The sequence below is a fragment of the Dasypus novemcinctus genome, chromosome 14 (genome assembly GCF_030445035.2).
Source record: "Dasypus novemcinctus isolate mDasNov1 chromosome 14, mDasNov1.1.hap2, whole genome shotgun sequence".
NCBI lineage: Eukaryota > Metazoa > Chordata > Mammalia > Cingulata > Dasypodidae > Dasypus > Dasypus novemcinctus.
This window is the reverse complement of record NC_080686.1, coordinates 96,107,539-96,134,380: the sequence shown is the minus strand read 5'-3', so window position 1 is coordinate 96,134,380 and position 26,842 is coordinate 96,107,539. Positions and strand designations below refer to the sequence as shown.

Genomic DNA, 26,842 nt, shown 5'->3' with positions numbered 1-26,842 from the left:
CATCTACAAAAAACATCTATAAAAATGTGGATAACAATATCTACTTTATAAATTGGAGGTGAGGAAATAACAAGAAAATGTATGTAAAAACCTCTATCAGAGTACCTGATATATAGTAGACAAGTTTCCTTGCCATCTCTCCCATCACTAAGCATAAAAGGCAATTCTACTTTACATAAGTTAAAAAGCAGTTCATATATCTAATAACGAGATTTTCACATTAATTTATATAAAAACTTTTAAAATTATGTGCCTGACTAAGGCAAGGATTCAATAATGTTTTATTCTCAGTTCCACATTTAAGAATCTCAAGTCTTTTTTTAAGCATTACTTGGGTTACACATACTTTCACCACTAAGATCAACTGACAAAATTGCCCTTGGGTACTGATAGGCTGTATTTTTCTCCGTAAACATGCTTCTCAGAGCCAGAGAACTCCCAGAAGATCGGGTTAGTGGAGAAGAGCACCTTTCCAAAAATTCTAGAGAACTGTCTTCATAGTCTGAATAATCTGCAATATAAAAAACACAGAGAAATATTAATAAAGGCTCAAGTAATCAAGAATGGTCCCTACAAAAATCATGAGAAAACCATTTTTAGCACACATAAAATAACCATGCCGCCACTTTCTCTTCTCATCCATGAATAGCTGGATCTTTACGTATTGGATAAATTGGTAAGAACACCATATGGAAATATACCACAGATGGTATAGACATAGTGGGATTCACCATGTTCTAACTGGTACCAATAAACTCTTTTGCTAAGTAGTCCGGAAAAATAAAGGGGTTTTTACCCTTCTATCATAATCACAAATACGTCTGCAGTAAGATGTACAAAATGAAAATTAACCATTTCAATTCGTAAGGAGGTTCTTATGATGTCTAGCATGCCTATTATTATAGTTATAACTTGATCAGTAACTCCTTCAGCAACAAAATCCCTGAATGAAATTAACTGGTCAAAGTTCTGCTCTCCTTAGCTTGGGATGAGTCACAGAAATGTGTGAAAGAGAAGCCACACACAGCTGATGGCGGTGAGGAGAGGGGGGAGCAGGGAAGAGTATGATTTCAGGCATAATAAGGGAAAGCTCTAAAGCAGAAGAGTACATGACACATTTGACAAACTACAACACACTGTACCTGGAATACAGTGAGGGAGGTGAGAAATGAGGCTGGAGTGACAGGAGCCAGATCAATTTAAAGATATTATTGTTTCTAAGTTTTATCACAAATGCAGTAAAACACCATTCAAAGAAAAGAGGGAGCGGGATTTGACTCAGCTCTAACTACATTTTTAAAAGAACGATGGAGCTGTGGAATGGAGATGGAGTGCAGGGAGGAACAAGAAGTGGGGAAACCAGTTCAGAGATAGTCTAGGCAAAAGATGATCATGGCTAGGAATGGTTGAGATGAAAATTTAGAAGTAGAGATATTAGAGAATAGATGTACAGAGCTGAGAGAGTGTTTAGAGGTTGATTTCCATGTTTCTGGATGGAGCAAATTAGTGATGAAAAGGACTTACAAGATGGGACTGGAGAGTAAATGAAGAGGGGAAACCAAAGAAGGAATGTGGAGTCAGAGGGTTTTTTTTTAAAGATGGGAGGTCCTACTCTTCAAATACAGGAATCTAAAATGCAGGAGACGGGAAGCCGATTTGGCTCAATGGATAGAGCATCCACCTACCACACGGGAGGTCCAAGGTTCAAACCCAGGGCCTCCTGACCCGTGTGGTGAAGCTGGCCCATGTGCAGTGCTGATGAGTGCAAGGAGTGCCGTGCCACACAGGGGTGTCCCCCACATAGGGGAGCCCCATGTGCAAGGAGTGCGCCCCATAAGGAGAGCTCCCCGCACGAAAAAAGTGCATCCTGCCCAGGAGTGGGGCTGCACACATGGAGAGCTGACACAGAAAGATGATGCAACAAAAAGAGACACAGATTCCCAGTGTCATTGACAAGAACACAAGCAAACACAGAAGAACATATAGAGAGCAGACAATTGGGAAGGGGAGGCAGACAGAAAGGGGAGAGGTAAAAAAATAAAGAGAAAAATGAGAAATTTGGCTGCACTATGTGAAAATACATATATTAAAAATAAAAAAATAAAGTAAAATAAAATGCAGAAGAGGAAGGGGGTGAGAAATGCCCAAATTTTAAGAATAGAAAAACACTCTCTCTGTTTTAACAGAGGAAGAGGAAGAGAAAATGGACATAGGTAAGTATGTAGTAATATGGTGAATGGACAATGGTTTCTATTTCAAGTCACTGTGAGGTGAAGGGAATTAACTTAGGCAGGTAAGAAATTAAGAAGAGGTAGAAAAGAATGAAAAAGTTGAGGAAAGGTAGTGGAAAAAGCAAGTTTACAAGGGAAGGGTAGTAACAATACTGGTAGATACTGAGTGACCAACTGAAGTCAGTGGTTGTGGTGGACTGATTAATGCTCTCCACCTCACCCCCCAAAAATGTCAGGTCCTAATCCCCAGAATCTGTGAATATGTTAGGATACATGGCAAAGGGAACTGAGGTTGTGGATGGGATTAAGGTTGTTAATCAGCTGACCTGATAATAAGGAAATTATCCTGTATTATCTGGGTGGACCCAATGTAATCACAAGGGTCCTTAAAAATGAAAGAGGAAGGCATAAGAAACAGGGTCAGAGTGATGCAATGTGAGCAAGAGTCAAATGGCCACTGCTGGCTTGGAAGATGGAAGAGGGCCATAAGCCAAGGAAGGTGAGTGGCCTACAGAAGCTGGAAAAGGCAAGACAAAGGATTCTCCCCTAGTCTCTTAAAAACACCTTCATTTTAGCCCAGCAAGACTTATTTTGGACTTCTGATCTCCAGAACTTAATGATAATAAATTTATGTTGTTTTTAAGCCCTTGATTATAGTAATTTGTTATAGCAGCAATGGAAAACTAATACAGTGGTTACCATAAATACAACATAGCTAACACTTGAGGGCTCACTATGTGTCTAACATAATTCTGTTTATGTGTATTAACTCTTTTAATCCTCACAATCATCCAGTAAGTGAGGTACAACTGTTACCTTTATTTTATAAGTAAAAAATTGAGGCAGAAACAGTTAAGAAAATTGTGCAAGGATACACACCTATAGCGGCAAAGCCAGCATTCAAACCCAGACAGCTTGACCACAGAAGCCTGAATCTTAACCAACATGGATTGCAGTAGATTTCAAATTTTAAAGTGTATACAAACTGCAGATTCCCTTGCCTCACCCCAGTAGAGCAAGAGTGGGGACACTCCCAGGTAATGCTGATGCTGCCAGACTACAGAGCCATCTCTGAGTATCTCTGTGTTAGTCTGCCTCTCACAGCTGCACAGTAACATGAATCTGCAGTTTGCCCAACACGTGCTATTCAGAAGCAGGCAAGGGAAGGACATTTATTAAATGCTTGGTACTATGCTAAGTACTTTACAATGATTACCTTTAGTTAAGCCTTATGGTATTATCTATAAAAGAAACTATCCTTCCATTTTAGAGGTAATGGGCTTGAGGTTTAGAGAACGTAGGCAAGCTATTTACCTGCTGAAGGTCACCCAGGTATCAGTATTGTGACCAGGATTGGAACCCACGTACCCCACCTTCAAAGATGCTCTCTTATCCACCACAAAAGTAAAAGTAGAGTCTGATTGTGAAAAAAATGTGGAAATGCCAATTTGGTGCTAAAAATAAAACATTATTGGCATTTAATCTCTTTATGTTATGTTAGCAAATGAACAAAACTTCTTTGCATTCTCCACCCAATCTACTGCCATGTTTCAAGGCTTAGATTAAATGGAATCTTCTACATAAAAGCTCTTCCTTGGACACTCTAGATTCACTAAACTGTAACAGAATTTACTCTGTACCACTCTTACCACACTTAACATACATCTTTCTGTAGCTATTTATATGGTTCTTATCACTCTTACTACATACTTACATTCTTTCTTTCTAGGACCTTGAAGGGAATTTTTGTTTTTACTATAAAATGTTTAGGATTTTCTTTTCTAGCTTATTATTTTTTAAATTTCTATGTGCCTCAGTTTCCTCATCTTTACAGATCCATAAAACAAAAAGATGAAGTGATCTACTCAAAGTAATAAAGCCAAAAAGTGGCAAAGATATCATCTTAAATAAATCCCAATATGGTGATTTCTCATACACACTGATAGTTTGGTATCTTGTAAATTAATTCTGGCAAGTCAAAACATGTGTTAACCCACTACTGTACAGAGTAATTAAAAAGAATTACTTAACTAAATTACTATTTTTCATAGTGTCATTTATATAAGAGATAAACATAAGAACTCAGTAACCCAATAAAGACAAACTAAAAACTTGTTAAAGGGAAGAATACACATTCTAGTATGCAAACTTGAAGGTACAGGAAGTAAGATTTGCAGCATAGAATGATGGTTAAGAATTTAGACTCTGGAGCCAGACTGCATGAGTTTGAATCTCCTTCACTACTTACTAGCTGTGTGACCTTGGACAATTCCCTCAGTCTCTCTCTGCTTTAGTTAACTATTTGGAAAATAGGGATAGCAGGTCACACAATAAAGGGTAACAGGAGGATTAAATGAACTAATATACATGCAAAATGCTTGAATAAGATTTGGTCCATCCTAAGTTCCAGCAGGATATATGCAAAATAACATTGAGTGGCAATCAAAAATAATTTTAAAAATTCCCTCACAGTGGTAATTATAGATTAAAAAACATTATTCTAGGGAACTCATATAGTAGTAAAACGAATTCTTTAAAATTAAAATGCACTTAAAATTTTAAAAGTTATGTTAAACCCTGATTTTCAACTTAAAGACCACTCCTCTAATTTAATCATCAGGGGAAAAGTGTCACTTCCAAGATGAATGTAAATAGCCTAGATTAAATTTTCCTCAAATGTAATAATTAATTGCAAACATACTAGTGATTACCAGACTCAACACCTGCTGTTTATAAATAGCAATGCTTCTGTGTACCTTCAGAATTTACCAGGATTCTACTCACAAAGTTAAGATTTTCATTTATAGGCCTAATTTTCAAATGTAAACAAAGATATAAGCCTCTTTCCAACTAAAAAATAAAAATATCTAACACTTAAAGTGTTAATTTTCTTTAAAATGGCTTTTTAAAGGGATACCACAATCAAAGGTTGATTTCAATTCTAAGGTGCAAGTTTTCTTGGCAATTTTTTCTCAGTCTATCCTATTATTCCTCATCACCCTTCTTTCTTTCAAGATACTACTTGCTCCATTCTTGCAAACTCAATCTCTCACTTTGCTACCAAGGGTAGCCCCTTATTTCATTCCTGTTCAGCCTCTCCCCATTATTCTTTCCCCACTTTCACAGGCATTTTAGCAGTTAAGATTCACTGCCTGCTACTAGGGACTGGTACAGAACTCAGTTTGCTGAAGCAGTAGAAGGTGACTTAAAAGGCTGGCCATCCCTTCACTGACCACTTGGAGTCGCCACAGGAATCCCCAAGAAGGCCACCTCTCGTTGGTTGGGAGTTCTTATGACAGTTTTATCTGCGGTTTAAAGCTGCTCATTTCTGCACAGAAGGACATTCATTAGTCACGTGGATTTGTAATTAATGTTTTTTGTTTCCTAACTGGTTATCTCTGGTTTGGATTCAATAGAGCTATGTATGAAGGGGGTGAGGAAGAGAATCATTGGAAGGCAGAAGAAGGGCCTGGAAATGCTCGAGACACTGAGAAGTGGTCTCAAGCTTTTCTTCACAAATACTTCACAAGTACTCTGGCAGTTTTTAGTTAGAGAAGGTAGAAAATTCATATCCTGTGGAAAAATCAGATGTTATGTTTGGATGGAGAAAGTTAAAATCGGAATAATTTACTAACAATGCTTACTGACCATGAAATTACCTAGCTGGCTTTAGATTTTTAAAAACTGTTTTTATTGAATGTTTAATGAATGTAAAAATTATAGGTATGACATAATACCACAAAAAACTTGAGTAATGATCATGCAGTTTGAATAAATATTATCATTATTTTTGAAGGCCCTTTGTGTCATTTTCAACTTGAACTAACAATTGTCCATTTAATCTAATCTTTTAAATTTATTTGCAAAAAGTTGTTCATATTACTTTCCTTTTAACATTTGGAGCATCTGTAATTATGCCTTTTTTATTTCTAATATTGTGTATTTATTCATTTTATCTTTTTTCTTAATCAGTGCTCCCAGAAATATGTTGATTTTGTTAGTTTCTTCAAAGTACTCATTCTGGTATTTTTTTATTCCTCCTAACATACTTTTGCTTTAGATCAATAAATTCTGCTCCTCTGTTTATTATTTACTTCTACTTTCTTTAGATTTATTCTTGTTCTTTTTCTAACTTCTTAAACTAAAGGCTCAGCCAATTTTCATCCTCCTTTTCTAACATGCACATGTATGGCTATTCGTTTTTCTTCTAAGTACCACTGTAACTACATCCCACGAGTTTTGATGTGTAATATTTTCATCTTCTTTCAGGTTCTTAAAAATTGTTTTATTTTTCCATTTGGACTGGTTCTTTGACCCATGAGTTATATAAATCAGAAGTGTGTTGCTTAATTTCAAACATATGGCACTTCTTCTATTTATCTTTTTGATAAAGAGATGTTGTCAGAAGCCATGGTCTATATTATACCAATCTCTAAAATGTGTTGAGATTTGCTTAACACTGTAGCATAGGGTCAATTTTAATAAACATCCGTGTCTGAGAAAAGTGTGTGCACTGTAGCTGCTGAGTACAGTATTCTTATAGGTCTATTAAACCAGCTTGCTCTTAATACTTTCCTTAGCCTTACTGAATATATTTTAGGTTTTTTAAAATCTATTAATTACTACTAAGAAAGAATGATTGCTATTTTCAGTTATAAAATTCCGAATTTTTATATCTAGGGAGATAGATAGTGAACTAAACCTTCTGTCACTGTATGACAACCTCCTATCTCTAGGAATAGTTTTTGTTGTAATCTTGATTTCATCTGATATTAATTTATCTACTCTAGCTTTTCTTATAGTTAGAAGTACTTACCATATTTTTTTCTATCCTTTTATTTTCATCATTTCTCGATCCTCTTTATACTTACATTTTACTTATGTCTCTTATAACAACAAAGAACTGGACTTTAAAAAAATCTATTTATGGACTGAAGTAGAATTATAATTATTCTTGTAATGTAAGAAATTAAAACACTGATACAGACAGTGGTCACCAGAGGATCTGAGGGGAGAGAGAGAGAACAGGTCTAACATGGGGCATTTTGGGGACAGTGGAACTGTTCTGCATGACATTGCAATGATGGATACAGGTCATTATACATTTTGTCGAAACTATAGAACAGTGGAGTGTAAATCATAATGTAAACTATAGACCATGGTTAGTGGCAATGCTTTAATATGTGTGCATCTATATTAGCAAATGTACCATACTAATGAAAAGTGTTGTTGATGGATAAAAGTGTGGGAAGGGGAAGAGGTGGCATATACGGGAATCCCCTGTATTTTTGATGTAACATTTATGTAATCCAAAGCTTCTTTTAAAAAAAAAATTTTAACAAATTTACAAAAATAATCTCAATACAGCTATAATTACTGATATATTTGATTCCTAATTTCTTCTTTTAAAATTTGTATTTTATTGCCTTCCTTTAGTTAGTTTTTCATTTTTTCCACTTCTATTTTGGAAAGTATACACTATGCCTCTACTCATTCATTATTCATGTTAGAAATTTTAACATGTAGATTTAACTAATCAAGTCTAAAATTCAATAGATTTCCTTCATTCTTCTAAAACAACACAAAGAGCTTAAAAACACTTAAATCCAAGTATGCCCCTCTCAACTTACAAACTATTAAGTATTTCTGTTCTGTATCATTTTGTTTTTCCCCACAAACCAAGCTATTTTATATTGTCAATATATTGTTTAGAATTGCCTGCATATTTACACTTTCTCTGCTCATTCTTTCTTCTGCATCTCAAATCTTCCTTTTGTAGCCATTTTCCTTCTGCCTTAAAAACGTATCTTTTAGAATTTCTTTTAGAGACAGAATGTTGATAGCAAATTTTTTTGGTCTTTAACAACGTTTCTAAACATACCTTATTTCACCCTCATTCGTGAAAACCAACTTAAGGTGGTATACAATTCTAGATTGATTCCTTCAGGATGCTAAAGGTTCCCTGGTAAGGGTATCCAGCCCATCATACTACCAGAAATAAAAAGTCTCTCATCAATTCCAAAAACTAATTTATAAACCACTGTAGAAAAGAGTTGTATTTTCTTAAATGAGCAAAACAAAGGAAAGCTTCAGAAACTTCCCAGTTCTCAACAACCTGGTGGGATCCTGCCATACCTCCATTTTGGTAAAAAAAGAAAAGAGAAAGAGGAAAAATTCTTAGAATTCTAAAAAGTAGAAATGCCCACTTTACCATACTTACCATGTTGTTTAGATTTCTTTTTCTTTTTTTTCTTCTTCTTCTGTTTTGGTTTGTAGTGATCTTTGTCTCTCTTCTCTTTTCTTTCTTTATCCTTTTCTTTTCTCTTTCCTAAATGATATAAATGAACATTTTTAATAATCATGATTGGTCTTGAGTTGCTCCTTTGTGGTTTAACCTAAAAGCAGCATTTATGTTTTAATCAGCTATTCCAGTCACCTGCCCAGAGTGGATGGATTCAATTAAACTGTTCCTGTCATGAGTCTGGAACTCCTGATTAGCTTACTGGGCTATAAGAGGGGATCTTCATTAGCAGTGTTGAGAAATCCCAACTCCTGACACCTTAAAGTTAACACAGACAGTAGTTAAAATCTTTAAATGAGTAATATACTCAATTTCCTGACGTGGCAAAAAATTAAACTCCATAACTTTAAAAAAAGACCCAACTAAGGCGTCTCAGCATTTTCATATATAAGTTAATGAAAAAATATACAAGATTTTTTAAAAATCTTTGTTTTGGGATAAATAAAGAAAAAATTTAAGTCAATCCCCAATCAACTTCTTCAGTCTTTCAATACTTTCCAAGAGAGTCCTAGGATAAAAGCTAGCAACACAAGAAAAAAAATGATTTCATTAAAATGATTTTTCCAAAATTGTAAAACCTCTTTTTTCTATCATGTGTACTCTAACAAAATGGAATGAGATGTCAGAGTAGTATTCTAGTACATTTTTAAAATTAATTCATAAATTTTACTTTCACATAGCTATTGTTCCAACTCAGAATGGTTTAACCTAAAATTATCAATTGTATTTATCCATGTTGTTACCCAAGCTCCATCCATCATCCCCTGCCTTAGTCATCATTATAGCACAGAAGGCAAAAAAGATAGCAGAAAACCCAGTAATTTTTTTATAAGATACGTTAAGGAAGAGAGTATTTAAAAAATCACTGTTTTAATTTATCATCTAACATCTAAGTCTCAAGAATGGAGACTTATTTTTAAATAGCCATTATTTTCATTAGAGATGTTTAAAAACAGAAGTTCTCAGAGCATCCCTTGCATAAAATACATAAAAAACTACAAGAAATGTAATTAATCTATATCTGGAGCTGAATAACACTAATAAATACTAAAACAGATGAACACTTACACCTAAATGAGTATTAACAGGCAAAAAGTAAAGGAGAAACTATGTCCTCCACTTTCTGCCATGCTTTTTGCTTAAAGATACTTTCCGTTCATACCCAATGTTGTTGAGCTTTTTTCTTCCAATTTCACTTTTTTTTCTGTTTTCAATATTCCTGCAGGTTTAGGGGGAAAAAATGTAAGTTTAGTCAGAAAAGGTTAAACATACAGGACAATGTTTTGTCACAAAACAGTACAAACTAGTAATAAGGAAAATGGGATTTCTTGCTTCAAAAACTGACAAATTAAGGATGAATTATGTTCCTTCAGACTACCCAAGTTCAAATCCTGGTTCTCCTATTTACTTGCTATACAGTCTTGAGAAAGTAATTTAAATGTCTCTGAGCCTCAGTTTCCTCATCTGTAGAACAGGAATAGTTAACATCTACCTGATGTTGTGGTAAGGATTACATGAGTTAAAGTATGCAAAGTCTTAGACCAATGCCTGGCAAATAAAAAGTGCTTTTATTCACGTGCTCTTTTGTGACAGAGAAAATTTGAGACTATACAATTTCCAGAAATAGCACAAATAAAGGTCTACATATAAGTAATGTTTAGATAAATTTACTAGGGAATCAGTGAAGGTTTAGCCTGGCACTACAGCCTTTAGCAATCCATAAGATGTCAGAATTCACCCAGGTGATCAGCCCATGTGACATTTCTGCTTCCATGAGAGTCACAATATGAATACCACTCAGATCATCCAACAGAAATATGTAACAACATATTAAAGCATATTGGTTTTCAACAACTTATATAAAAGCTTTAAATTAAGATTTACTCTCCTGTTGCCTAAAACAAACCTGAACCTTGAACTCCATTATGTACTGCTAGCTAATGGCCAAAACAGAGCTACTCTGCAAATCATTTTTGGTCTTTATCTAAACATAAAATACGAAGACATTATTTACATATAAAAATACTCACTCTTAAAGACACTTAAATATTCTTATCTAACAGTCCAAAATACGTTTTTAAACCAATAGTGTACCTTACAATAGCTTTGTACCTGATACTAACACATTTAACTAAGCTTCTCAACTCATATGCAACCATTCCCAATGCTAGATCTTATTTGTGTCTAAGGGTTAATCTAAGAAAAATACTATCATGCATTTAAACTACAATTTCAGCTTATTAAATTATGTTTTAATATCAACATTCTTTTGATTTTTCATATCCACTAAATATCAAAGTTAACATTTCATTTTATTTTAATTTTTTAATCTTTTTTTATAGATACATAGATCACACAAAATGTTACATTAAAAAATGAGGTTCCTATATACCCCACTCCCACCCCCCACTCTTCCCACATCGACAACTTCTTTCATTCAAATATTTTACATAATTTAAATGAAAACTAACAAAAATATAAAAATACCATTCAACCTGAATCAAATACCAATAAGGCTCTAATAAGTAGGTTTTAAATTAAAGTAAGAACACTGATAATCTCTACTTTTTATGATGAAAGGATAAATGGGAAATCAAAGCAAAGAAAAATATGATTAAATTTCCTTACTATCAAGACCATTCAGCAAATGCTTCACTTCCTTCAATTTACTAATAACTGCAGCATGAAAATTCTACATATATTATGCAACTTTCTTGCAAACTGGTAGAGCATTTATAATGCAAGTGAGAAATTTGCCTTATAAATCCTCAGTGATTGTATATAAACATTTAGAAGAAGCACTTGACAATGATTATTGCCCCTTAGGTTCCCAATATTCTTTTTTTTTTTTTCTTTTTTCCCCACACAGCCAACTTTTTTGATATTCTTCAATAGCAAATTAAAAATGCAGTTAATGAATGGGGAAAAAATCACAAGGCTTTTAATCTTTGCTTTTATGCTTTTCCTACTTGCCATGCAAAATACATTCACTCTTCTCTTATTTCAGCAGCTCTATCAAAAATTAAGAGCTACAAATGAAGCTGATAATGAATTTGATTTCACAAGAGAATCAACAATCAGTAGTTTGCTAAATAACCTGTTGCTCTTGCATACAAAGTTCAGAAATGTATGGACACAAAATGTGCAGGTTGAGACTTTTCTTTCTAGTTATTCCTTCACAAAGACAGTAATGGCCTCATGTTTGCACAGGAAACCATTTTTGTTGAATTTAACACAATGAGAACAGATTACATATAGCCTATTTCTCTCACTCATATATTTCTGTGGTAATCTTTAAAAACGCATGGTACTTTCCCTTAATCGGCCACCACTTTGATACCCAGTGCTTGAATACTAGCAAAAACAAACTCAAAACTGGTTCTAAGACCATGGCTAGTAAGAATAAGGCCACCCTTCTCCACGTGGTTCTCTGAGGAGCTGTAGTGATTTCCATTCCTCTTTTCATCTTCATCAAGTGAGTATGTTGAAACTTTGCTTCCAAAACCTATTTCTTGAGCTAACAGAGCCACAGGACATGCACAGATGGATGCTATGAGGTCTTTCCTCTTTTCTTGTTTCTTCTATATCTCTTTCATAGCACTAAACTCAGAGAAATTCCGTGCACTAAGATTACCTCCTGGCAAACCAACACATCATATGGTCCCTGTTTTTTTACATCTTCAAGACTGGCGTTGGGACAAATAACATCTCCACTATATCAAACTGGTTCTTTTCCAGTCAGACCTGTATTGGTGACCTTAATTCCAGCTTGTCTCATGACATCAGGGATGACTGTCTCCATCTCCTCTGCTCCTTTAGCCAGAATGACCAGAGCTCTTTTTGAAGCCATTTTGTTGTATTATTTTAAAGACTTAGTTAAAAAGTTGTTCAAAAAATCACTTCAATCCTGAGCCTCATTTCACTTCCTACCAGGTTCCTAATACTCTGAAATACTGAATCTCAAAGGTGAAAGGTGAAGCAATGCTTGGAACCTCTTGAGATGGGAGTGGAGGGTATGTGTCAATTTACAGGAATTGCCTTATGAGCTACCTTTACTGACTGGAATGTAGGATCCCTCAGGTACAAATAAAACGGTTATGAACCACTGCTCCAGAACAAAGAGGTTATAGCTCAGCAGAATGGATATAGTCATTCCCAGAGTGTTCAAGGAAAATCAGTTCTAGAGTCAGTTTTCACATGTTCTAGTGGTTCCCAAACCTTGAGATTTTGTTATGGATTAAACTGTGCCCCCCACAAAGACATGCCCAAGTCCTAACCCCTGGTCCTGCTGATGTGAATCAATTTGTAAATAGGATCTTTGAAGATCCTATTAATTAAAAGGAGGCCAAACTGTATTAAAGTGAGCCTTAACCCATTATGACCGGAGTCCTTACAAGCAAAGAAAACGTGTATGCAGTCAGGAAAACAGAAAAAGATGACCATGTGATGGAGGGATAGGCTGAGTTATGGACTGCTGGCTAGCCACCATCAGAACCCTGCAAACCTGAGAGAAAGCATGATTGTGCCAACACTTTTATTTTGGAGGTTTAGCACCCAAAACTGTGAGATAATACATTTTTGTTGTTTAATACAACCAGTCTCTGATATTTCTTATGGCAAACTAAGACAGGTTTATAGGTGGTAAAATTCAAAAGTAAACAAAGGACTGTCAGCAGTTTAATTTCTACAAGTTAAGGATTATCAAAATGAATACACATGTGCAGTAAGATAGGACTTTAAAAACACACACAAAGAAAATATAGAAGAGCCCTATTCTAGAATTCAACAACAAAATAAATGTGGTTTTATGAGTTCACTACATTGCCTTTATTTCACCAAGTGCTAGAAACTGAGAGCCAAATACTAGGATATTAGTTTATAGAACACTAATTTTTAAAGTAAATTTTATCAACAGATTATTTTATTCACATAGATTACAGGACAGTCCAAAAAAAAAAAACCAGAAAAAATGGAACCATTTCTGCTTGCACACTATCTTTAAAAAACAGTAATGTAGAAAGATTTTTCAGGCCTTTTCTGTTATGCTACATATCTTGGATTCTTCTTACTAAAAAAGGAGGCAATCCCTGAGACACTCCATGGAAACCCCAGGATCTGTGGAAGCCATACATTCAGGGTGGATTATAAAATCTCTAGTTACAGTTTCACTTTGAACAATTATGGAGGAAAAAAAAAACAGAGAGAAAACCAATTTAAAACAAAAGGCTTTTAAAAAGTACATGTAAAGTTAACGTAAGGCATTGTACTTAAGTACATTTAAAAATGAAGGTCATTTTAAAAAGCCACCGAATCTGGTTAGGTACAGTGTCTGATATGTTTCTTTGTTTTTCCATACTAAGCCCATGGTCTACCTTTGCTTTTCCTTGGTGATTAAAGGTTATTATAGTATCTTATATATAATATAACCCATGGACTCTCTACAGAGATTTCATATAACGAAAGTCTAATGAAATTAATTATGGTTATTCATTTACTGATATGTATATTTCTTTCAAAAACTACTTTAAGATATTTCTTTTGAAGAAAAGCCTAATACATTTCAAACAATAGCACCTTAAATCTCAATGGCCTATTAATATCCTGATATTATAAAAGTATAGTCATCATATCAATATCAATCCAATAACCAAATCCATATTAACTATAATATCCTACAATAAGACTTATGATTGCTTGATACTTATATATTCATTTGTTCAAAAATGCATCTGGAGGGAAGTGGACTTGGCCCAATGGATAGAGCGTCCAGGTTCCACAGTTCAAACCCCAGGCCTCCTTGACCTGTGTGGAGCTGGCCCATGTGCAGTGCTGATGCATGCAAGGAGTGCTGTGCCACACACAGGAGGGTGTCCCCCACGTAGGGGAGCCCCACGTGCAAGGAGTGCACCTCGTAAGGAGAGCCGCCCAGCGCAAAAGAAAGTGCAGCCTGCCCAGGAATGGCGCCACACACATAGAGAACTGACACAAAAAGATGACACAACAAAAAGAAACACAGATTCCCAGTGCCACTGATAAGGATAGAAGCGGTCACAGAAGAACACACAGTGAATGGACACAGAGAGCAGACAACTGGGGGTGGGGGGGGGGATAAAAAGTAAATAAATCTTTAAAAAAAAAAAAAAGCATTTGGAAAAAGACATTGACCAAAAGGGGGAAATATTAAATACAAATGAGATTTTTGGCTAAGAAATTTCATACAGAGTCGAGAGGTCATTTTAGAGGTTACACCTATACACGTCTCAGGAGGATCTCACTGAATGCCACAGTAAACTGTGCCTCAAGCAGGGGGGCTCCTAAAGGCTCTAGAGATATCTAGATACTACAGGCAGGGCCAACAATCTCAGGAATTCTGCACCCTGTCAGTGGGCCTTACCTTGTAATCTGTGTTCCCCAATTTAACAGAGTTAGACTCATTTATAATTTCCCTATATATGGTTCTACTGCCCCTTTTATTTGAACCTATAATTAGTACTATACCCATTAGATGTATGCCTCAGAGACTTAAATCTTTTGACTGTTCATATGCTAGTTGAGCCCTGAATCTCAGCCAACACCCACTCTCCAGTTCATTGGACTCACCCAGGACAACTAACAGGATGATGATGACAGACAAAACCCATTCCAAAAAAATAGAGAGTTATCTATTAATAAAACTGCAAGCAAGACAGTTCCATCCATCGGCCCCATGGGATCTAAGCCCCCTCTCAATCAGAAATAAGTGAGCATCACTATTCTAAAATCCTCAGGATGAGGAATGAACACACAGGGTAGGAATGCAACTAAGGACTAAAGTAGACATAATATTCTAACAATGGAAGAACTTGTAACACTATTATAACAGCAGTGGCCACAGAGGTTCTGAGGGGAAAGAGACAGAAGAAGGGGTGTAGCATGGGACATTTTTGGGACATTGGAATTGTTCTGAATGACACTGCAAAAATGGATACACGCCATTACACATTTTGTCAAAACCTATAAAAATGTACAGTGCAGAGTGTAAAGTATAATGCAAACTGTTGATCATGGTAAGTGGTAATGCTTCAACATATGTTCATCTATTGGAACAAATGTACAACAGTAATCAAGAATGTTGATGGGAAAGGTGTGGGAAGGGAGGGTCAGGGCATATGGGAATCTCCCTATATTTTTGATATATCATTTACGTAATCTAAAGCTTCTTTAAAAATAAAATTTTTTAGAAATTATTTTCAAAAAATCTATATATCCCAACTTTGTCTTCACTGTAGTTACTAAGAATGTAAGTTATCATTTCTAAGAATATTTGAAACTTAATCCTACCATATCATGATCTTTTCTTTTGAAGAAACTTAAGACTCCATCAAAATGCATGATCAATGATATAATAAATAATGTATCTTAAAAACCAAAATTTTGGAGCCCAAAGTGCCCAGACATCAATAACGACAACTTCCTTATCACATAGATGAAAAAGTGAGTTTCAGAGAGGTGAGTTAATTTTTGATGAAAGGAAGGACAAAGGGTGGGCATTTGGGCCTCCAATGTTCCCTAAGTGCAATTCCATCAACTCAGCTTAGATCACCCACAAAGCCATCTTTTCCCCTCCCTCTCCTTTTTTTTTTTAATCTCCCCAACTCCCTTGCTGTTTTGCTGTCTCTGTCCATTCACTGTGTGATCTTCTGTGTCTGTTTCCTTTTCTTTTTTTTTCTTTTTTTTAAAATCTTTGCTTCTCATTTAGTCTGCTAGGCTACACCAGGATTCAAATCTGGGGGCCTCTGATGTGGGAGAGGAGTATCCTCTTGCTTGAGCCACAGTTCCTGGTTTCTGCCACATCTCCCCTTGATGCTCCCCTGCGTCTCTCTTTTGTTGTGTTCTCATCTTGCTGCATCACTCATCACATGGGTCTGACCCACAGCACAGGCTTGGCATGCCTTTATACCACGAGGCCTCAGGCATCAAACCCGGTCCTCCCATATGGGAGACAGAAGCCCAATCACTTGAGCCACATCCACTTCCCCCTGTGTTCTTTTAAATGAGGGCATCTTTTCTTCCTTTGAACACAAAAGCACTCTGTTCCTTTTAAGGCGCTTACATTCTGCATTAAAGTTATTTACACTGCAGTTACTAGTTTTATATCCCTTTCAGATTTTAAGTCCTTCAAGAACAGATTCTATCTTGTGCTCATTGGGTTCCTGATCCTAAGACGGTATTTTGACAAGAGGGCCAATAAGTATTTGTTGGCCTAAGGTGCTTGAGACCACAGGAAAAGTTTATTTTTCAAGGTGAAGTTTTTTAAACTTGATCCACATGTCTCAAGTTAATAGTATATATTTAGAATTGATAAAGAATTTAACACCTAAAATCCATTATGCATATCCTTTATTTCCACAAAGAAGGTAGACGCAGTTAAGTATTTCTTACATATACATTCAGTATGCAGATAAGAGAACTAATTCACATTCCCAGACAGTGACAGAACAGAATGGTTTGAGGCTCTATCACTACCTAAAACTGGTTGGCTCTGTTTCATAAAGTATTTTGATAACAAAATGAAAACAAAGGCATCACTATTTACAAGGGTACCAATTACTTTTTTTTGGTAATGTGAACAGTGACAGTATCCCTAACCTTGATTAGTCATGTCCACATCCATCCCAGTGGAAGATTTAGATGGATTCATGCAAGGCCAGTATTTCTACTGGAAAACCAATTAAAAGCAAACTGTAACCTGTTAGAAACATTTGATCATTTTCATAATCTCATCAATTCTTTAGCATGACTACTAAACTTAGCAGTGCACACATATCTTGCACACAAAAAAGTAAAAACTTATGTCTGTTAAACATTACACTCTTAATATTAATAGTTAATAGCTAACATCATCATTCTAAACACCCCAATGGTTACAATTTGACAAAAATAGTCCAGAAAATGCCTTTGATACAAGTTCTGGTAAAACTCTGGAAGTTTTAAAATTCAATATTAACAAAATGTACCTTTACAAAAGCATTAAAAATAATAAAAGACATAAAAACCCTTAAAATTTTGAATCTAGATGGAAAACAAGATAGGGGCAGACATAAGTCCAACAAATACTATACAATAGTTTATAGAGGATGGGTAACAAATATGTTAAGGAAGAAAAACATGCAGACAATTTAGAATTTTAATGTGAGCTATGCTCACAAAGTTTTAATCAAAAGCTCTCCAATTCGAATATGATCTAAATGCCATAACTTCTCTCAAAAATAAAAATAAAAAGGGTCTTAGGAACCAATGAGAACCTTACCCCCTTCAGTTCAAATATTGTGTTCAAACCTCTAATAAGCCCACTTTTAGTACTTAACATTTAAAACCACGCAATTTCTTGATTGAAGCAATTTAAGTTGTCAGCCACTGTGCCATTAAGCAAACCACAAGCCTCACTCTTCAACAAACAAATCTAGAAACTCATCAAATCTAAACTTCCTTCTCTTTCTCACAAAACTGCCTTATTATGTTTATTTTCCCAAATAGCTATTTCTAATATCTAAAAAAGATTGTAGGTGTGCCTCCTTTCCACCCTAATTCATTTTAACCATTACAAGAACCATACCTCCATGGTAGTTAGCCGTATCTCCAAGATTTTGCCAGAATTATTTTTTAAAGACTAAGTTAACACTCTAAGTAGCAGCAAAATAACCTGAATCAAATATTTCCACACAATTATTACTTTGACATTTTTAGGATATATAATCTGACTATCATAATACTCTTAATTATTATATACCTATTTATATTGGTCTACATTTCAGTCTTGTCACTATTAGAATATATGCATTTTTAAGGAAAACATAAACATTTTCACATGCACACCTAAGAACAATATTCCCAATGGATACATGTTATAATTTTAACAACATATTTTTCATATATTTAGTACAGTAACAAATTCCAGGTTGGTAAAGAACTATATAACACCATCAGGAAAAATATTTCAAAGGGTTAAGAGTAATTCAAAATTCTGTGGGAAAAGGGTGAAGAAAACTGAAATACCCTCAGGAAAGAAAGGGCTAATAAAGAGTCAAAAAGTAATGGTTCAGATTTGGGAAACTATAAGATATATTTCAAAACCTACAAATCTTCATTTAGCATTTCTTTCTTAAGACAAGACAAGGAATCACTATCCTATACAAAATAACTTCAATATTCACTGGTAAAATGTTACTGTAGAAAACTGAATATTTAACATTAATAACATTTTTCCTTTGAAAGAAGGAATAAGAAGGTAAAAGTAGAATAAAAAATATTCATTTTTAAGTTACTTCAATTGTTTTATTTCATACCACCACCAGAAAAAAAGTAAGCTGTATTTTATGATTCATCCAAGGAGGTGGTAGATAAAATGATTCAAGGGAAGATGCTGCTAAATACAATTATCCCTAATAATCTTGGCTACAAATCAAGTAACTGTTTTATATTTTCTGCATTTCAGAACTGACTCACCCATCTAATTCTAAATTAGTAATTTACTAGAAAAGCATATGAAACTGGTATTTGCCTTTTCTTATTATATGTGTTCTTTGGTTGAGGTAACAATTAGATAAAACTTCCAAAATAAAGCAACATTGTAAGAGAAATAGAAACATTCTGTTAAGATTTAAAATACCTTCAAAATGCTTTCAGAGTATGATAAATATCATAAATCACCCAAAAGCTGTATTAGTATACGTAAGTGATTTTACAAATTATATACCCCAAGTAACTTTATAACAAATTACATTTATATTTGGAGACTCTGTCCCAAATACAGGTTTATACTAATGATAAAGGCACAAATATCTAAGTCTACTATTAAAATCTTTAAAACTAGGTATTGATCCCATAACATATTTTCTGGCTTCAGAACCAAGAGTTACTGTAATTATATTTAGTTCTCATAATTTCTATTTAGTAGAAATAAGGTAAGAATGAAGAAGCAGAGAGAAAGAATAAGGCTAATGTGGCAAAGTTAATAATTATGTCCAGGGATATGGCAGTAAAATGGTCACACAAGAGAACTTTAATAGATGGAGGAATCTAATCTCCCATAGATGTTATACAACAGTATTATGAACAGGAATTATCTAGGAATTCAAATAATGCTATTGCATATCAAACTGTTTAAGTCTAGCTACTAGTAAAAAGAATTTTTTTTACCTGATGCTGTTGGTGTTCCTCTTCCATCAGTTATTGCTTTGGAAGAAGGGTATGTCAGTATATGTGTAGCTTCCTTTTCTGCCCTGGGGCCTTCATTATTGTAAGAGGGATCTGGAACTAGTGATGCTACAACTTCTGAGCCACGACTTAAATCAAGAGGGAAGCAGGGTCCCAGCTTCTCAAGCGACAAATGTGTAACATCAGGCACTACACAAAATAAAGAATGATATGTAATATTAATATACATAAACTGGCTCAGCAAATATCAACGTGGATTAAAGTGTAAAACAAGTTAAACAGTGTCCAGCAAAAAGAAGGTACTCAATAAATATTTCTAGAATAAATGAAGTGCTTACAAGCGCAAATATAAGAAGGAAAAAGCAGAAATTTCTTAATATTCTAATAATCTTTATCACTTAAGTTTTCTTTATCTTCTTCTATATTTGGTTCTATATTAAATCAATATACATTACCCTCTGGTACTGAAGACTCTTGCTGATTTTGAGAACTGATAGAGAATACTTTCCCATCAGTGGCTGGAGAGGGAGAAGAAACCTTTTCTACAGAATCATCAGGCATGGGCAAGGTGGCTAAACGCTGAGATCTTCTTCTCCGCTCACTATGCTTGAAAGGTCTAGGGGGATTCACAGGCTGTGGAGGACCTAGAAAAAGATCTTCAATGTTCACGAAGCAGATACATACTAGGATCATCTTATAATATTTAAGGAGATAAATGGGAAAAATGATTCAAATTCTGCCCTCTGATGATGTTATAAGGTATCCACAAGGAACAGAATGTTCCAAAGGTAATCAAAGGCAAAACCTGTGCCCTCAGACACACACACACAAAAAAGTTAATCAAAATTTCTAAAATCTAAAACCTACTACAACCGAAAGAAAATAACATGAACATTAATTTCAGATCATTTCCCAAATGACAGAGTAGAGTGAATTCTCTAATTGCAGATCAGTGTGTAAAGTGCCATTTTTCCTTTATGTAAAACACATATCAAAAATTAAAGAAAAAATACATCCCTTTTGGCCATCTAGAAACTCTAAGAGAAAAAAAGGCAGGGGACATAGGTGATAAAAATCTGACACACATTGCAGTTAGTGCTTTACCTTATTTGCCAAAGTAAAACAAATGTAAATAAATTTTATCCCACCCCCATTCCCCAAATGGATTCTTATAAACATATTTCTGGGCCTGATTCATTAAAAAAAAAAAAAAATGAACAAACAACTTTATATACTCATGGGCAAACAATGAGGTTTTAAAAAAAATATGACAATATTCTTGCCCTTGTGTTTTAATAAATAACTTGGTAAGTCCTTTAAGCTTCTTCTAAGTATATAACACACAAGTAAAGAAATCTCTAATGTCATGTTTTGTTTTTAACTTTTAGATGTCTTCTTTCTCATGACGTGTAAGTATATTTGACTATTGAGAACAGGCAGGAATAGGCCAACATATTCATGTAAACTTAGAAAGAGGAAATAAAAGTAGTCTAAAGAGGCTGATACTTTAAGTTACAAAAATAGATGAAAAGACATGGTGGCAACTAAAAAAAAAAAAGAATAAAATTCAGTTACTATAACATTATGAAAAAACTTGAAAATGAAATACTTAGTAATGTCATGTGGCATTTGAGTGACTAATGACATTATTTCATGATAAATGCCTTAATGAAAAGAATGTTATGAAGAAACAATTGAATTTTTCTGTTCCTATCCTTTCTACCCATTCACCTAAAAGAAAAAAATGGAAAAATAACCAAAAGAAGAGACAAAAAAAAAAAACAGACCAAAAATTGAAAAATACGGCTTGGTAGAAAATACGGCAACTGAATAGAAAAGGTGATTAATAAGTTTCATAAAAGTCTTTTCAATGCCAACATCTTTAGTTGTTCTTAAAAATAGATGATATGGAATAGTTCATTAAAAAACTATCATATTCATTTCCTAGTCATATTACTAATTCATTTGTTGTATAAAGAACAAAAGAAAAGTATCTTTTACCCAGTGATTTTTCATGTAATGGTTCTGTCTTTAACCTAGAATACTAACTAGTATTACAAACCAGTACAAGAAACTCAGGTTCAACACAAGTCTTGTCTCATACATGTATACAATTTTGTTGAAAGGCTATTTTTAAAAAGACTAAGATTAAAAGAACTGAAATAGTGAAATCTTTAAAAAATGATCACGGAAGCATATGTCTTCATTCATTAGTAAGATTAAACTGAAGTTTGCACTCTAAATCCTAGCATAAGATTGAGCAAAATATATTGCAGAAGGGGATTACAGACACGTGGGAACACTATAAATAAATCTATCCACAGGAATAGCCTTGTGAGTTGAGAAAAAATACATACAATGGATCTCTTTTTCTTTCTTTTTTTATAATGAATCAGGCCTCTCGTTGTGTTTAGTTTATTACCTGAGAAGAGTCAAACTACAGTGGAATTTGTGTTATTAAATGGTAAGGTTTCTCAACCAGCAGTAGTCTCTGTACAATAAATCAATCAGAAATGTACATGGTCTTCGACCCTGAAATAGTTTCAAGTTTTCCCTACCATATCCACTTGAGTTTTGTAAAAGCAACTTTATAAAAATACAATATAACTACAATCAACTGTGTTTAAATGTATCTTATAGGATAAGTAACTATTTTTTAAAAATCTGTGCTCACTAGTTTTATTTATCACTGAAGAAGAGAGCTGAGATACAAGCGTCAAATCCTCGACTTGTATTAACTCTGGGGAAAGTGGTGATTTAGGGGGTTTTATACACCCAGAAGAATCTCCAGATTCATGTTTGCATTTCTTGCTGCGAGCCTTCCCTGAAGACAAAGTTGAGGATAACAGTGCAGGTTTCTGAGTGTTGGCAGAACTGCTAATGTCAGCTTCATTTTTTTTCTGACTTTGAGGTTTAGGTGAAATCGCCTGAATAAATAATAAAAAATTGATATTTTTATTTTGGTTTCTTCAATTTTGTTCTTGTATTCTATTTTGATTGTTAAGCAACTTTAGTATCCAAAAACATTGTTAAGCAACATATAACATTTCTATAACAAATGAAAAACCAAAAAGAACCCCACAAATTATTAACTAAAAGTTGAATAGGCTGTCTTTAAATGGATACTGTCAACTTTTACTCCAAATTTCTAATTTTTCAAAATATTATTTACAATATCCTCAGAATATTAAATGTTATGTTACTGGACAAATGTTTTCCATGAACATTTAAATATATCTCTTTTGGAACAACAATTATCAATGACATTAACAGTAATTAGGTAAATAAACAGCATTTTCATGTTTTAGAGCATTAGAGAAACACATTCAATCTTTTGACTTTTGACTACACTTATAAAATTTCCTTTATCAAAATGTATGTGGAGGTCTAAGCAGACAGTTTCCCTTTAAAGAAAGATCTCAACAGAAAAACAATGACCAAATTAACAAAACATTATCTTTAACTCATTTTAGTGCTGAAAGCCAGTTTCATGAGCATAATGCATCATGAAATCAGAGCCACCAGCAATAGAGAGTTAAAAAACTAAAAAACAATACAAAACAAACAACAAAAGGAAACCAAGGAGATAAAGTGTAAGTTTAAAACATTGGATTTAAAAACAAAATACGTCGCATTCTTAGGTGAGAGATTTTACCTTCTTCCTGCCAACTGATACTTTTAAAAAAAAATCAGAACTTTGTCAGTTCTTTCATAAAAAATATTTTTATTTATTTGGCAGTAAAATTTATTACATATGTAAAAATGTGTGAACATTTCCATTGTTCATTGACTACAGAGAAGAGCTCCATTGGCTGGATCTGCAATCCATGGTGTTGGGATGCCTACACAGTATTCTCTTTCTGATATATGTATCCAAGAACAAAATATCTGACACACAATTTTTTAAATCTACACTAGAGTCAAATTGTTAGCACAAAGAACAAAATGCTTATCCCCAAGAAACCTTACTATTTCCATAACTTTTGTGAGGGATGACCATCAGGTCTGTAGTCTGCGGTTCTCTGGAGTATGAAAGATCATTGTCTGGGGACCAAATAACTATCTGTTCCCATTTTAAAACACGGTGCTCAAATTTGGTGGAAAAAGTGTATATTTGGTGTGAAGTAGGGCACCTCTGCTCTACAGACGGCATGTTGGACATACCACATAAAGGTCTGATGCCAAGAGTCCCATTCATTCGCTTGTCACCATTTCTACTCTTTAATTTACTTGTTATACATGTGTATAAGTGCAGATTAATCACTTGAAAAAGTACTCCATAAATGGAATGTATTCCTAAGTTTATCGTAAAAGGTGTTGCCAGAAAAGTAATTAGAGCCATTACTTGTAAATAAACAATTTTATTGTTCATCTTCACATATGTGAAAGACATCACTACAGCATCCATTACTCTTGAGTTACAAAGTTATAAAACAAGATTTTAAAACTTAAATTAATATTTTGATAAGGTGCTTAACTTCTAAACAAGGACAAATTAACATTTTTAAAACCTTACTGAATTATTATGCATCTAATGCAAATTTTATTCAAAAGTAAATATAACATGACATATCCCTAATACAATTAAATAATCTATAATTAATAATCTGAGAACTGGGATTCAAGACCACAAAGTTTGGATTTTTAAAAAATATCAATAAAATGAATCCATTAGCATAGTAAGTTTGGCTATAGGCCTGTTATCAATATATGTAATGACTGACATTATTTTTATTCAATAGGGCAACAGAGGTAAGTGACAAAAACAATACCTCTCCTTAGGTCCATTGTTGGTATCAATAGAGATGTAATTAAGAGTTTTATAACTCGGCTTTTAAAATTTGAATAGGGGCTAACACTTAGCATAAAAATTAAGAGTTTAGTAAAAAAACATTTTTACATTTAAATCAACCTGAATGATAAATAAAAAATAAGGGAATTGCATAATATTCCTTTAAAAATTTAATTTACAAAGTTTTCATTAATGATACTGGTCTCTGTTACAAAACTGGCAAGGACTCTCAGAAAGTGTTTGAATTATGCAAATGGAACAGCCGAGTTACTCAACTTTTCTTTCTTTTTTTTTTTAACTCAATTTCAAATGTTTTCTATACTTCTCTCTGAAATGGGCACTGCCCACTATACTCTCATATATAGTAATTTTCACAATCACATTCACCTCAGCAGGATTGTGCATAATGAAAGATTGACATTGTAATGAATTTTCCAGAAACATTTTATTACCCAAGTCCCTGATTTACTGCAATCTGAGAATACCATAAACAGAGGTGAAAATACAAAATATTCTTATATCTGGGACGTTGAATATAGTAATACATAGTAAAAAGAGTCATTTAAAATTTGGTTGATAGATTGACAATAACGGCAATAAGTTAACCGTTTGATAATCACAGAAAGTCAGAAGGTTATATCCATTGACATATTAATCAATTTAAAAGACCACTGATTTAATACAACATTAATGGAGGCACCAAAACAATGCATTGTTATCAAATCAAACCTAAAATAACCCTGAAAAACTCAGTACAATATCAATTAAATTTGGACTACTTTTTAAAACGTATATAGAGAAGAGCAAAATATACTCATTTTGAAATCTTCTTTATTAGGCTACTAATAAAGAAAATTAAAATACAAAAAGGATTATTAAATCTACATTAAGGCTCAGATTTTAAAACAGGAGAACCAAGGAAATCCAGTTATGGCTATTACTGTATTATTATAGTCGTTCAGTGCCTAAGAAGTTAAGCCCTTAGAGAATGTAAAAGCATGCACAGTTCATTATGTACAGGTATTGTGGGAATCTGAAAGTGGCCAAGGCAATATGTAGCAACTGCAACCTTCACTTTTAAATTCCTCTATTAGGTGGTTTAAAGACAGACCCTTAATAGTTTTTTAAACTTTTTTTTTTTTACAGTTATTAAAATATACATCCTAGCAAAAATGTATGGCTCATTGATCAATTCATAAAACACATAGTCAGTATAACAACACCAAGTGGTACAATATAAAAGAAACTTCTTACAAAAGAAGCTTTATTAGATGTCAAAAAAAAACCCTGTTTTAACTCACAAATTAAAAGTATTTGTGTAAGGGTCTTTTTTTGTAAGCTAGTTAAAGGTGATCCAGCTGTAAGCTTATACCCTGGGATGCCCGTCTCCAGGCCTTCAAATTTCAGGAGACAAAGGCTTTAATGCCAGTCTATTGAAAACAAATGCTAATAAAGTCTGCAATATATATGTATACCTTAGAGTAAGCAGAGTTAAAAATATATCAATTAATTAGTTCCCTACTCACATATCTGATCAAAAGGGCAATTTCAATTTCGCAGATACTATAGTTCCATGACCATTCCAGTGGGAACCTTGAAAAAAATCAAATGCTACCATTTCATACCTGCTCCAGCATTGGAGCTGTTTCACTGTAGTCTTCTTTTTTTTCAGCACCATCCACCCCAACAGCTTTGGATGCCAACAAACCTTGAGAAAAATTGTACAGAAATTACTTATTAGAAAAAATAATTGACTTTCACCCTAATTAACTTCTCCAAAATTTTTACCTGTTGAAATCCCCCATATTTTTAACATACAGAAAGTAAATATTCTCAAATGTTTATTCGTTAAAAAAAAGTACAAACACCCAAATATGAGCTAAGGGATTGAATTAGAACTTAAGCATGCTTGCATGGTTTTTTTGTCCTGTTTGATTCCTTAAAGAAAAAATACACATTCCGTAAAAAAACAAAAATTCAATGGCTTAATGTTTAGAAATAGAAGATGGCATAGATGGTTAATACTGATAACATGGACTCCGTTTATGCAACTGAAATAAAATGTACAATTAATATTATTAAATTATGAGAATTCTCCCAAACATCTAGAATATAAGGTAATATTTTTTCGTTGTAGGCGATGCTAAAAAAAAAAAAAAGCGATTTTTCCATTTCACATGGATTTTTTAATGTGTTTATCTCTTCTCAGAGTATTTTTAAATGCTCAATTGGATTTTACTTTCTTACTAGAGCTCTTAACCTTTTACAAGAGTTTCCAAAACACTGATAGGTCCACTTTACACTGGAAAAATAAGGGTGGGT

General features: G+C 33.8%; 1 protein-coding gene and 1 pseudogene across 21 annotated transcripts in view; both read right to left on the bottom strand.

Moving 5' to 3' along the window:
• The window catches only part of PHF20L1 (PHD finger protein 20 like 1), a 77,588-nt gene that overhangs the window by 17,406 nt on the left and 33,340 nt on the right, over positions 1-26,842 (bottom strand). For all 21 annotated transcript variants that reach the window (XM_058276058.2, XM_058276060.2, XM_071208040.1 and 18 more), the window contains 7 exons: positions 26,146-26,228; positions 22,403-22,655; positions 20,184-20,372; positions 19,711-19,917; positions 9,695-9,751; positions 8,452-8,559; positions 347-511 (listed from right to left, as the gene is read on the bottom strand). In XM_058276058.2, the coding sequence (XP_058132041.1) occupies positions 347-511; positions 8,452-8,559; positions 9,695-9,751; positions 19,711-19,917; positions 20,184-20,372; positions 22,403-22,655; positions 26,146-26,228 (1,062 nt within the window). The remainder of the gene's footprint in view (positions 1-346; positions 512-8,451; positions 8,560-9,694; positions 9,752-19,710; positions 19,918-20,183; positions 20,373-22,402; positions 22,656-26,145; positions 26,229-26,842) is intronic.
• Positions 11,735-12,524, bottom strand: LOC139436433 (Parkinson disease protein 7 homolog pseudogene; annotated as a pseudogene).